Source organism: Anguilla rostrata, chromosome 1, assembly GCF_018555375.3.
Source record: "Anguilla rostrata isolate EN2019 chromosome 1, ASM1855537v3, whole genome shotgun sequence".
Classification (NCBI taxonomy): domain Eukaryota; kingdom Metazoa; phylum Chordata; class Actinopteri; order Anguilliformes; family Anguillidae; genus Anguilla; species Anguilla rostrata.
In genome coordinates, this window is record NC_057933.1 from 21,082,821 (window position 1) to 21,097,268 (window position 14,448).

Here is a 14,448-nt window from a genome sequence, read left to right on the forward strand (position 1 = left end):
ATTGCATATTTGCTTAACCGAATGGTTTCAGCCCTTTAGACATAATGTGTATTACACAAAGAGTATATATTAGACCAAAGAAACACAAAAGACTACATACATTTATTTAATAAAAAAGTTACCAAGCACAGATATCACCCATGTGAAAAATTAACTGCCCACTTAGTTACTCAATCAAACAATGAATCTAATTTAATTGTCATTCAGATTCAGCTGACAGAACACAGCCAGGCTTGACTGCAGTCAACCCTGTTGAATCAAAACCTAACTTCTTTTGAACCATACCATCAGCGAAGTAAACACAAAGTTTCTACAAGCACACTATGCCACAATCAAAGGAAATTCCATTGAACCACAGTGAGAGCCATTATGTCCAAATGGAGAACACTTGGCGCAGTGGTGAATCTTCCCAGGAGTGGCCGGTCTGCCAAAATTTCTCCAAGGGCGCTGCGACAACTCATCCAGGAAGTCACAAAAGCATCAGTGGAGGTCAGTGTTCATGATTCCACAATAAAAAAAAGAGACTGGGCAAAAATGGGATTCATGGGAGAGTAGCCAGGCAAAAACCGCCAGGAGAAACATCAATGCTCACATTTCACATCTGCAAAAAAGCACCTAGATGCTCCCCAAGCCTTCTGGGATAAGGACAGCTGAGTCAAGTGCCGTAAAGCAAATACAGCATTTCACAGTAATAACATCATACAACAGTCAAACATGGTGGTGCTAGTGTGATGGCGCGGGGATGCTTTGCTCCTTGGGACCTAAAAGGGCACAAATACTTTTTCACAGCACTGTATATCAAATCACTTGAGGAAAAATGGCCCAGTAAATATAATGCCTCGCTGACCAAACAAGCATGCAGGAAATAACATTAATTCATACATCACTACTCTTTGCAGAACTGGTTACCAACATGCTGTAATTCCCTTCAAGCAAAAACGCCCACAGATAATTTGGGTGACGGTTCAAGTCAACAAACTATGACACTGCTCATGGGGAAAACAACAACCAAAGAGATTATACACCACTATCTCACACAACTGTCTGGGCTGGGCTGGGCTGTGCTTATCCATCAAGACTTTTTTTTAGAACCCCCAACTACAAACCCTTCATTCAGCAAGGTTTACGTTACTCTTGAAAAAAAAAACACAGTGTTTAACTGAGCAGTGACAACTGAAATTACCTGGTGAGAGCACCATTGCTGTGATCGCATCATTATCCAAAGAAAGCCATCACGAACATTTGGCATATGATGCATGACGTATGACATAATGGTCACCTTAAAGGTTGCACGTCAACTTCCCAAATAGACATGTGTGGTAAGGCGATGAACCGAGTTGGTTCTGTACACATCCATTTGAAAAAAGCACATGTATAGCATATACAATGCAGGCCAAGTAAGTCGCACCGAATACAAATGTTTGGCCTTAATATAAAAACACAATTTAATTAGCGGAAGCCCTGCCCAGCGTGAAGCATTGTGGGAAGGCAGGGCGGAGCGAGACACAGGAGGCCGGATGTGGCAGCAGAGGCTCGAGCGAGCCTATTCATCCTCGTCGCTAGGCAACGGGCTTGGCACCGAGCTCTCCGTCAGGTAAGGTGGTGCCTGAGGGGAGGTGGGAGGGGCGCTCGCCAGAAGGGCGCTGGGTGCACACAAGCTCAGAAAAGGAACTGCAGAGTTTCACAAATGCAAATGACAAACACTGACAGTATCTTGTATTTTTAATTAAACATCCTGTTATTTCATGGTAGTCAAAGTTAACAAAGATGCACGTGCGTGGACAATAAACAAAAACAAAAAAGCTAATATCCTAATCCAAAGGGGTCTTACAAAATGGATCAATTTTAGTCTAAGAAACTTTATTCAGATGGACAAATGGCTATTGAAGTCCTTGCCTTCCAAACACAGCTCAGACCTCCTTCAAAGACCAGTCAGTCAGAGCTGACGTGGCCCACATTCCCGCTGGTCAGTGGAGGCAGGGAAACGGCGTGCAGAGGCCTATTAAATTAACAGGTTCTCCACACCTGTTGTTTTTGGACAGGGGCTGCAGAGCGGTAATTCAGCACCGCGACGGACCTACCGCTCCACTTTCACACGTTCAAACGGTGACAGCCGGGCACTCGCGGTACAGCCGATACCATATAAACCCGGGAGCCGGACTCCAAGGGGAAGACGGCCGTTTGCTGAGGGTGGAATTACGGTCATGGGATTACGTCAGTGGAAAAAAAAAAAAAAAACCTTTGCAGAGAGGTCGTTCCCAAAACTGCGGGCGGGGTATTAAGGAGCTTCGGTATCTGTTCCTCAGCAAACATGAGTGTGCATAGCTTAAGCCACAACCTTTAAATATGTACTCGTTTGTTACACACCCTCACACAAACACAGAAACCTGTACAGCACGCAGAGATGACAGCATACCTAAACCTTCAGCTGCTTGTTTGAACAAAAGCTAAATGTGCTCGGCTGAGTGTTTGCACAGCATGGCATTTAGACTGCTCCTATGACAGCAGAAAGGTACAGTTCACAATCAGATGTTGCCAATTCTATTTTTAAAAATTCACTGGTGCTGATTACAGAACTTTGGAAACAGGCAAGTCTGGCAGCAATATCCACATAAGCCCCCAAAGTCCACAGGCTGACATGCGAAATGTAAACTACGCCAGTTTCGCTGGATGACAAATTGTCCAAAAAATGAGATTGGACGTTCTCTCGGTAAACGGTGTAAAGCACATAATGTCAACCTCACAGACGTGCGCATACGCAGGCACGCACACGCACAGACACAAAGACGAGTGGTGATGTGCGGACAGAGCCTGAGCGAGGGCGAGCGACAGAGAGAGAGAGAGAGCCCCTCGAAGACATGCTGCGTCATAGCCTCGCCCGCCGCGCCTCCCCGCTTGCTAAGTCAACAGCTGAGCAAAGACAAAGACCAACAGACTGCAGGGAGGAAAGAAGGGGCGGGGACTTATAAACAGCCGATTGAGGGGACTCGGCTCAGGGCTTCTGAGCTCTGAATGATGCCTTGGAGAAAATAACGGCAAGCCCCCCTCGTCAGCCACAGCCACCGCCGATTCAAACAGGGAAGAGAAAATGGCTGCCCTGTCACACTGAACAGGCCCTGCAAACGCGTTTCTTTGTCACACCGGGGTTTACCCGAGCATCCAGTTACCTATGCAGAAGTATAGTAACACCAACCCATGGTCGCGTCCTCCGTTGAGATGGCAGTACAGAATGAATCAGAGTGTGGGAAATGACAAGGCTGCTGCTGCTTTCTTTGCAGTACGCGAGACAAGTTTCTTCAACAGCAAGACTTGTAAGAGTGAAAATGCACTGCGGACTATACTAAACGAAACGGACCGTCCTGGATCTGAAAGTGCACTTAAAATTGAGTATCCTCAACTGGTGTCATCAGGTTTACCGGTGTCTGGAGGGGAAGAACAGCCCCGCGCCCATTCGCATTGCTAAAAACGATCGCCTCTGCAAACAAAATGCAATTTTGCTCGCAAAATGCAAACAATTTCCTGTGGGCACGAAGCACGGAAAGGAACAAATATTAAATGCAGTTCACCCACTCCTCCGATTTTCCATTTCTCTGAAATTATCAACGTATTTAAAAGAGGTTTCCAAGTGCGTCATCACTCCATTTACACAGCTTTGAGGACAATAAACACTAGCTAGGCTCATTCAGTACATTCAAGTAAAGACAGACCTCTGCCTTAAAATGGTGAACTCTTGCCTATAATACAAGCCAACACAAAAGCTATACAAAATACCTTTTGTCAATATGTTTCCCATAGTGCTTACATGCCCAGCTTGCTACTTCTCCTTCTCTGGGTCATCTGGGGAGAAAATGGTTTTGCATTATGTAGCTGCTTCCCTCCTCTCCCTGATGCCTTCTTCCCCTAAGTCTGATTTGATTGTCAGAAAATGTAACGGTGAACATGGCCTTCCATTTTAAATGCAAGTTAACAATAGCGTTAGTTAACAATAGTGTATGTGAGGTAAATCGCGACAGGCTATTTCAGTGGAAACAAGGTCACCATTGGGTTTCAGGTGGGAGCACATCTCTATCCTGCCCTGCAGCAAATGCAAGCCTCAGTCATGAAACGTGCAACCTGCAAACTGAATAGCCACGCTTTGGGCAGGGGGGAGGAAGCAAGGCGTTTACTCCACTATTTCCACATACAGCCATTTCTAAATCTATGCGAGAAGTTACGGCACGTGTGACTTAAGAAACAGGATCCTGAGAAAACTGCACATCGTAGGAAAGAAACACTTCAGCTGAAATGGACGTCTGCCTGTCTTTATAAATAGCATCTGGCACATTCCAATATTTTACCCTACATTAGGAACCTCGTAATATGCATGTCCACGTATGCACACACAGACATACTAATACTTTCAAGTAAAATTGTGTATTATAAAAATATTATGAAGCATCAGTATAGTGCATAACTACCATGATGAATATCAGCAGCAGCAAAGCTGCTTGCTGAAATAAGAATATATGGCATGAATGCAGAAAAGCTGCACATAAACAAGGACAAATTTCAAACTTTCAGTAACAAACCATTTTGTTTAAATTCTGGAATATCAAAAGCATCAGATTTTCAGGTTACTTTCAAGCAGAGACTTGCATTCTGCTTGAAAGTAACCTTCAACATGTATTTACTTCACTTTGGATAAACACATGACACAGGTTAAACGGTGGATTCATGGTGCCTCTGTCTACATCTGTCCAATCGACATTAAGGCCATCAAGCCAAAAAGGCTGAAGGCCTGTTGCCGTGTTCCATCTTATTTAAACTTTTTTTTTTTTAAAAGACATTTTTCTTAACAGCTCTGGTCCAATTTACTCACGGCACACTTATTCTTTCTCTGGGTCGGAAGTCATGCTAGCTAACCGCAAAGGCGTTTTTCACATGTCTGTAAATATATTTGACACGTCCACCGTCTTTTCACAGCTTGCGCTTGTGCATACGACTTCTGGCCCAGTGTTTGCACTATGGTCTGTATGTGCGGACACACTGTTCGCAATTGCTCTCGGCCCTCGGTGACATCAGCCCACGCCTGATGCTTCGCACATGCTGCTTCTAGACTTGTGCACAGCCCGACGCCACCAGTCACACATTTTTAAAGGCTTGTGGCTGCCTACAATCTCTAGTTCCCTTTGAGCTTTACCACAACAGTAAACTGGCAACTGATCAGCAGATGTTTAACACCCTTTTCGTAACCTAAATTTCATAAGCACCTGAAAAATAGCACGCAACTGATTTCGTTACATCTGTGAAGTGACGGTGGATGATGGAGGTCAATTTTTAATTACACGTGTGAAGAGAATGAGAGTAGTGTTCCATCTTGAAAATCTTGCAGCCTGTTGGTTACAAGCGCAGTCCCTAACCACTGCATCGCACTGCAGCGTCTGAATTTGTAAGACATTCCTGAAAATAGTCCAAAGGCAGGCCCACTTTCTGCTCCTGGTGTTCTGAGTGCCAAGGACTCCCCAGCTGCCATTTTGAAAGCTGCTCTCCATACGTGACTAAGCACCTTCGTATGGACCGTCGTGCTTGGCTGACCGACCACGCGCTCTGGACCGCGCATCGCTTAATAGCGCATCCAATGCTGAAGAAGGACACGCGTGTCAGCAGCCATGCTAACAGGCGCACAGTTCACGCGTGCAGCCCCGCCCCATCGCCGCGGGCTTTCGGGCATCGCGCAGCGGGCTGCCGGGAACGCTCTTCAGTGCCCGCCTCCAAATGAAAGGGAACGCGTGTTTCCTTTAATGAAGGCGGAAGGCAGGCGGACCTGAGTGCTTCGTCTGGAATGTCCTCTAAGGCCTGTCAGGTTTTCCGCTGCGTACGGGCCAGGGGGGTTCGAGCAGCGGGGGAGCGGGGAGACGTCATCCAGGGAGGGGGGGCGGGAAACTACGCATGGAGCGGGGGGGGGGGCGGTGTTAAGCCACAGGGATAAAGCCAGAGGGCCCAGCAGACCTCCCTTCGATTCAGACACTCATTCTGGCTTTGCCCTGCATTGCCTGGCTAAAGGAGGGCACAGTGTGTCACAGCTCTAACAAAATATACAGAAATACTTAAATACTGCATCGCCAGCATGTTTACCGCTCTCAATCATTGATTTATTGTGCAGAAATAATACATTTTTCAGCTCATGAAACACACAACTTGCCCTCTCGAAACTGAAAAAAAAATCCAACAAAGCGAATTATATTGGTGAAAGATTTCTTTCTCAGCAAAAACTGAATATTCCCCCTTCAGCTGGAAGAAAATTGAGGCAGCTCTTATTGGATTCTGATGAAAATTGCCGTAATGCAAGGTGTGTGCAGAAATCATCCTAGATTGCAATCCAGCGTCAAGCAAAAAGGAAAAAAAAAGAGATTCTGGCAGCACTGAAACCAGAACTCCATATCCATATGCCGCTAAGACGGATAGCATAATTCAGCCACTTTCCCAGGCTGGCGTTTCAGCATGTTTCAGTGGAGACCCTGAGCCCGGCACTGACCGCTATATGAATGCACTGCGCAGCGCAGCAGTCTCAGCTGCTGCTGCCGGGACACAGTCCTGAGTCATGGTGAGGAAACATAAATACTCTATAGGTGCCCTTGGGTGCGGCAAATCATTTTAATACAGTTTGCAGTGACAAATATTACACCGAAGAGGCCAGCCCTAAATCACGGACCACCGCTCCGTCTCACGAGTGTTAAAAACAAAGGGCTGTCGTCAGAAAAATCTAAGAGACGATCGAACAGATCTGTCTCTGCTATGGGTAGAAAAAGTAAAATTTTTCATTAAAAAAAAGAACATAAACGGCACATCCCTCCCTTCTCTCCATACTTAATTCAGTTCAGAACATGTCTACAGAACATTCTAGAATGGCAGCATAGAGCCTTGACATTCGAGAATCACAAAACAGCCTCAGCCACCTCATTTTAGGATCATAGCACAGATCTTGGACTGCAGAATGGCTACCTGAGAGTTAAAAATCGCAGTATAGGTACATGATATTGTGGAATGGCGACACAGGTGGCATTCTACAATCACAGCAATCTTCTGTGACAGACAACACAATTTGAATTGGTTTCAAACATGTGATATATTCACAAGGATTTTGCATATATTCAGCCATGCATATACCATTTCCCCCTGAGCACAGCAAGCCTTTGTCACATTAACTTGTTTGTGCTGTGGTACGTGAAATAAAAACAGAAACCATTTGACAGCACAGGATACGCATCTTTATTCTGATGTGCACTCTGTGCAGACCAAATAAAAATAGCTACACTTTCCTGTTCAGAAGAGGCCAGCACTAGAGGGTCACCAAAAGGTACGTTATAATAAGCAATACTCCCTGAGCTTGGACAGAGAGGTCACGCTACCCCTAACCATGAGGGAACAAATGCGGGAGGGAGGCAGTACGGTGCTCAGGTTGAACCGAAAACAAACCCATCTTCCTCAGGCCCGGAATTCAAACCCGAACTGAAGCCCCTTCCTCGCTCATTTGTTCCAGCTTAGGGCGACAGAGGAAGAGACGTCAACCCTGCCGAGAAGCGACTCGAGTCTCGCTTTCGCACCTGTCACGAAACACAAGGAACTGAAGCCGCTCGTGTCGTTCAAGGCTGGCCTGCGTGCCAAATCCAATGACTCAGTCTTGCGACGCGAGAACAAGGAAGCAAACACAAGAGGCCGTTTGATAGCCCTCTGACTCAGGGCGTTACTGATGAAGGAGGCTGAGGGCCTCCCGATCAGGCCGGGACATTCAGAAAAGCGTCCACTGTTGCTATGCAGCTCCACAATGACAAACTAATGATGCAGACGAGGGGTCCAAAATCAGTGCTTTGCGGGGGACGCCAAGCCCACTGCACCTTTCGAGAGCCTGCACTCAGGCCACAAGAGGCTAACTGTTCCAGCTAGTCCTCAAAGAAGCACAGGGTACATGAAAACTGCTGTTGCTTCAACACCTGATCCAGTCTTCTGTGTCCTTCCCTTATGCCAGACCTCAGTGTTCAGTGACCTGGATTCACCTCACAGCTCCGCCCCTTCGGGGACCGGGTCACGGCTCTTCCGCTTACTTGCTCTCCAGCCGAGATATGGCCTAGACACAACTGTCACAACAGCTGAGTCAGTAGCTATAATGTTGTCAGAGTGAAACCGCAGAAAGACGCCATCTTGGCTCTGTCAGCCTGGACTTTCCCTTCTCCTAGCACTATATACGACTTAATGAACCTCAGATTACGGACGCTCACTGGGGTTCACACTCTCCTGCTCTTTCAGTTTGTCCCCTTCACTATGGCACATGGTGCTTAAGTGCCATTTCACACAATGGCAGTATTGTTCCTTCTGCATCTATACTGCCGTTCATTAATTAATAAAATGTGCATGTGCGTGAGGAACATTCTCTCTCCCGTAAGCCAATGTGAAAGTTGGCAGTGTAGTATAACGGGTAAGTAACTGGTCTGTAACCTAAAGGCTACAGGTTCGATTCCTGGTAGGACACTGCCATTGTACCCTTGAGCAATGTACTTAACCTGCACTGCTTCAGTATATATCCAGCTGTATAAATATGAAGTGGTCTGCTGAAATGCCAGAAAGGGATATGACCATTCAGCTCAGTGCAGTGAGCCATGATGTATTCAGGTGAAGATCAGCCTTGACTGAAAAGTTCTCAAGCCACTGGAGGACGACTCAGCAAACGAGTGCCTGTTGCATTGGCCCTCAAGCTGTATGTACAAAGAAGGGAGGAAGATGCTGCCTGATGGAAAACCTGAAAAGAGCAGCTGAAAAAAAACACTGTTCAAGTAGGCAGTAAAAATCCAACAGCGACAGCTGACCAGCTACTTTACAAAACCTACAAAATATATTGAATGCCAATCAGTACCGGAGGTGTGGGTGTGGCCCGTTCAGTGTTACACTACATTACATTATGGAATTAAGCAGATGCTCCAATCCAAAGCGAGACACGTACACACACAACCATAGGCCCATAAATATGCATATATTTAAATACAGTCCATTCACCACGTATTATATTTCAGCGGCTCAGGTATATTACTCTTGCTCAGGAGTACAGCAGCAGCAGCAGCGGCCCAGCTGGTGATCACAGCCATCACCGTGATCTCGTGATCACGAGCCTAGTTCCCCAGCTACTACACCGCACTGCCACTCAGACCGTTACCAACACTCTAGAACAAAAAGACCAGATCAGATCCTGTTTCAATAGTCACACTTTATGTCAAAGCTGACTAAGAAGAGTGCTGGGAAAGTAACTTATTCCTCAAATCTCTTGCATTTCTGGGCACTTCGGTACAATGAACACAAACTGCAGGTTTGCTTTTTGATAAGTGGATGAATAAAGATGAGTAGCTAATGACTCAAATACAAATGTCACTCGGTAAATGTCACTTTAAATATCACTTGATGTCACAAGTCCTGAAATCTGGCAACGAAATTCAAGCATAGAAATTACTGGGAATGTACATGGGGCCCACCAAATTACTGAAAACGAGAAACAAAATCTTTGAACGTTAAAGAGTGGGCCCTGCCGAAGACGAAGGCAACAGGCTTGCTTTCTTTCGCGGTTTACACACAACGCACAAAATATACGAGAAGGTACAGGACACAAAGTGTACCAACATGTCCGCACAGAAGGACACGGCTGAACAAGAGAAGGAGCGGGGACTGGGCACAGGGGCAGCCTTCCACAGTGAGGCTAACAGGGATTCAAGGAAAACTGGCCAAGATATATTGGGCACAGGGAACCGCAAAGCATTCTGGGCCGCTCTGCATGGCCACGGATGACGCAGCGGCCGTCGCGTTCGTTGCTCGCTGGTTGCGTTTGGCGAGGGTGGCGGGGCCGGGCGGCGGGGGTCTCAGCCTCAATGTCCCGCCCACCGCCGCCGCCACCTCTGCTGGCGGGACCGGTCCCGTTACGTGAGGCCGATAAAGCTCCTGTACGCGCGTGTATATATTCCGGGATGGGTTGAGCGAGGCGGATAATGCGAGCGGTGCGCGGCGTGTGTATCCGCGCTGTTTACATTGTCTGGACGTCACGCCGAAGCGGACTCCAGAAATAGCAGTCTCGTGGCTTTCGGCACGGAATTAGTCACGGCGTTTCCATGTTAGGCTTCTGCTGCGACGCCGGTTTCTCTCCTCCTTCCTGCTTCGGAGAACTTTGGCAGAACACGGAACGTTCTGTAACGTAGCATTTGTGCTGACCTTACAAAAAGCCTTTCACAACATCCGAAAGATAGAAACGTATTCTACAACCAAAACATGAGGCACGCACTTCAGCGCACAACTCTAATTCTTAATGCCTGGCGCACAATAAGTCTGGCCCATTTTGAGGTCTTCATTGTTTTACAGGCAGTGGAATCTCCCTTTGTCCTGCTATGACATAAAGCCAGCACGGCATAAGGCCTGATTGTTGATATGTACAGAAGGCGCCTTCATGGCTGGTTCTGACACGCTCAGCTCAAATCTGCTTTGCGCTCAGTCAAATTAAACCAAGCAGCCTTTGCAATCTCAGCACATGGAGCAGAATTTCTGCAGGGATCAAATCTGACTCGCACCTCAAGCTGCGGGCTAAATGGAGGCTCTGTGGCGTTACAGCGAGTGTGAGACGAGAACAGAGGACCATGTCCTTCACTGTGACAGCCACCACTCCACTGGGGACGGACGAAGGAGAAGAAAAGAGAGAGGAGGGGAGGGGTTCGATTTATGAGATTCAGTGAGGGAAACAAACAGTGCAATCCTTTAGCTTTCATGTGCGTGCGCACACACACACACAAACACAAACACGAACACACACACGCAAACACACACACACACACACACACACACACACACACACACACACACACACACACACACACAAAGGTCTGCTATCTGCTGCTGCAGTGTCTGTCTGCTTGCTCAGGGCAATTTGTGCCCAGATGAACTCAGTGTAACACAAACCACGCAAGCAAGAGAGCAAGAGAGAGAGAAAACAAGGACAAGAATTGGAGTACCCTACCCCCTCTCTCTCTCACACACACACACACACACACAGACAAAACACCCTTCCCTGGGCCGTGACTTCACTTCCTTTGACATCAGAGCCTGGTGGGGGATGGGCAAGTCAGGGCAGAGAGCAGTAAAACCAGCTTTTTCTCTCCCCCGCTCGCTCGCTCCCTCTCTCCCTCTCTCTCTCTCCCCCTCCGAGCGGTGCAGGCAACGCTCCGACATGCTCTCGCAGCGGCGGCACAAACGCGCTAAACGCCGCCAGCGCGGCCACTATTCCCGCTGACGGAAAAGATTAACCCCGTCCTGACTGGCTACAAGCAGGTCCACAGTCCGACTGGCAGCGCTCTCTCTCTCCCCCCTCCTCCCGTCTTAACAATGAGACAGAAACTCACCTCTAAAATGCATAAGGGCCACCGGCTGAAAAGGCCCGTTAGAATTGGGTGCATCCATGACCATCCTGCTTCCGGCCGTATTACATGTCAACATCTATGCTCGACTGGGAAGGCAATCCACTTAAGGCAAGGAACCAGCCTCCATTTTAGCACAAAAACAGATCAGAAAATGAAGCTCCTTGCTGCTGGAGGGAACTAGCTAGTTAGTGATGTCAGGGGGGAAAGGAGCGAGCCGGTTGGCTGGCTGCGGCAGCACGGAGTGACACGGCGGGCTGTTCGGGGAGGGGACGGCCGATTGGCCGGGCGGGCTGGGGAGGCGGGACATGTAATCAGATTAGGGCCCTGCCTCCATTCATGTGTGACTGTGAACACTATGCAAGGCTCATCCTATTACTCAGGGCTGACAAAAGCATTAATTCCCTCTTTCAGGTTACAGAGTACGTGTTCTTAAGCCGACGTCGGTAAAGCCAGTTCTGCTCGCAAACAGCCGGTTCCCCCGAGAAAAGCATTTCCAAAGCGCGCTGTTCGGACTAACAACATCGAACGGGAACGGATGCGCTATGCAAATCCAGCGCCGCTGCACGCGTGAACGATAACGCACGCTGCGGCAGCCGTCTGCGAACATGCGCACGGAGCTCAGACACAAAACACGGGCTTGAGGACGCGTGTGAGCGGGCAGACTTCGCCAGAGTCGCGCACGCACACACAAGGTCTGTCACGCCCAGAATCGATTTAACAGATTTCGCGTCGTGCGTTAACGCCAGAGCCGCCCGCAGCTGTAAAGGCCGGCATCTGGACGTCGGCTTCCAGCCCGTGCGAAGCGGACCACCCGGCCGTGTCCCTGCGCTGCGGTCCACGCCCCGCCAGAGGCGAGTAATGAAACGATTGTATTCGGGTGGACTTCCTCTGGGCCGCTGGAAAAAGGCGAAGGAGAGGCGAGAAGAGGAAAGCGTTTATTATGAGTCCAGCGCAGCTGCGGCGGGGCGGAGGGCGGCCAAACTTCGCGGAGCGCCGGAGGAGGAGGAGGAGGAGGAAATGCCGATCAGAAACCCGACGGCGCAACGAGGAAGGTTCAGCACTCGTAAAACTAGACTGCAGACGCATTCGGAAACACTGAGCACTAAAAAAAAGAAATTCTGTAGGTTACAGCTGAACTATCTGGATTCATATTAACGTTCTGCTGCTGTGCTTTTGTTAAAGGCAATTTAAGTTCAAATACTTGGTTATATTTTCAAAAAAAAAAAAGGTTTTCCATTGAGCTAATTGTATTGCAAAATCCACTTCCAAAGCCTGCGGTTAAAATTTTTCTTAAATATCACTGGTTAAACTGAAGGGGTGGGCATTCACCTTAATGAGAGAGCATCTCCACACACCCGTGCTCTAAGCCATGTTCTGCTCAGACATGTCATTTGCATTGGTGAATGAGCTTTGAATGGGAAAGCACTGGCGGCAGTGTCAGGTAAGGCCTTGAGAGCGGCTCATTTCTCATTTCAGCATTCATGTGAAAGGCAACTTCCTCTTTTCCACAGCCGCCTATAACAAAAAACATCCGGGTTCAGCAACTGTTTTCAAAATTCCAGTTCCCAGTATCACCTGGAATTCTGCTGGAGGAATATGACACCCCTTTTCTAGCATAAATAGTGATGTCTAGATCATTCTTCCACACTACACTGAATTTGGTCCAGCTCTGGAGCCTGAGAAAGCCATGAGACACAGATAAGTGTCATGAACCTCAAACCGTTGGAAAATTACTTGTGCTCTTTGACAGGGGCATGGCCATCTTAAAAGACACTCCTCTCTCTGCAGGCAAGGAATTATTTAACATGGGGTGAATATGGTCACTCAACATCATTCAGTAATGACAGACATTGGCCTTGTGTTCCAAGGGTACGAGAACCAATAAAATTTATCCAACAGCATTGCCGATCAGCCAGAACCCTTCTTTGCTGGAACACTGCACTTCTAAAGTAAAAGCACAAATCAAGTGTTTAAATTCTCTATTCAAATGCTCTTCATACACCCACAAGTGAGTGCTTGACATTTGCAGCCATCTCCAGGCTGTGAAAGTAACCTGCAATCTTTTTTTACATTACCATTGCCTGTAGACACAGCCACAGTGCAGTTTCCTAAACTTCAAATGACTGTCTAAAGAACAAGGGACTAAACATGCAGCCTCTAGCCAGCATATTTTTATCAACAGACAAAGCATTATGTTATACATAACAGTATCGGTGCATCTCTGAGGAGGAACACAGAATAACACCCTCCTTATACTGCAGGCTCCACATATCAGAGTGAGTGCCCTTCCTACAGACTGGAGCACTTCCTGCCGGGGAGGCTTGGCCAACTACAGCATTCCGATTCCAAATCAGCGGCAGCTTTCCCCACTTTCTCTTCCAATGCAAACCAAGGGTTGTGGCTCATATACTGCGGGGTGTATTTCCCTGGCTTAAACACAATATGAGCTCGGTACTGAAAGCAACAAGCGCTGTGCGTTAAACCAAATTCTCTGTGATATGCTACGACAGGGTACGGCATCTAGCAATAAATCAGAGCGCCTAGCATTTTCACGTGCGTTCTCTTTCGTCAGTATCGGCCGATTTCCTCATCCGCCTTCGATCTGGAATATTAAACTCGCCCTGGAAGAAGCTTTACTGATGGACCAAATGTACCTTAATACCGATGATGTAATGCAGATGGTTTAAGGAGAATATTATGATCACATAAAGGTATTTTTTCATGGGAATTTCCAAATTGTAGCTTTGAGGTTCACAGACACACACACATTCAACTCTCCCCACCCCACCCCACACCAAAAATAAAATTAGTTATATAAAGTAATACAATATAGTAACAATAAACACTGGAACATTGCACAATAGACGTACAGAAATGAGAAGGCGTGTTTGTTGGGGTAGGGTTTTCCACAGTTTATGTTCATAAAAGCTACACGAAGGGAGGCTTTTAATGTACAATAGGAACATAAAGAAAGCTGGCGCATGCAGATCTGAGGTAATGTTGGGGCTGGAGTTTTATTAAGGCCAGT

The 14,448-nt window shown here is 47.5% G+C and overlaps 1 protein-coding gene across 6 annotated transcripts in view; it reads right to left on the reverse strand.

Moving 5' to 3' along the window:
• Positions 1–14,448, reverse strand: part of ppp2r5ca (protein phosphatase 2, regulatory subunit B', gamma a) — a 55,292-nt gene that overhangs the window by 16,176 nt on the left and 24,668 nt on the right. The window contains exon 1 of one of the 6 annotated variants that reach the window (XM_064329516.1): positions 11,403–11,617. The exons of 3 other annotated variants lie outside the window; for them this stretch is intronic. In XM_064329516.1, coding sequence (XP_064185586.1) covers positions 11,403–11,496 — 94 coding nt within the window. In that variant the 5' untranslated portion in view covers positions 11,497–11,617. Of the gene's footprint in view, positions 1–3,771; positions 4,046–11,402; positions 11,618–14,448 lie in introns of those variants that run through there. 2 more of the 6 variants (XM_064329532.1, XM_064329523.1) reach the window with 2 other exon arrangements.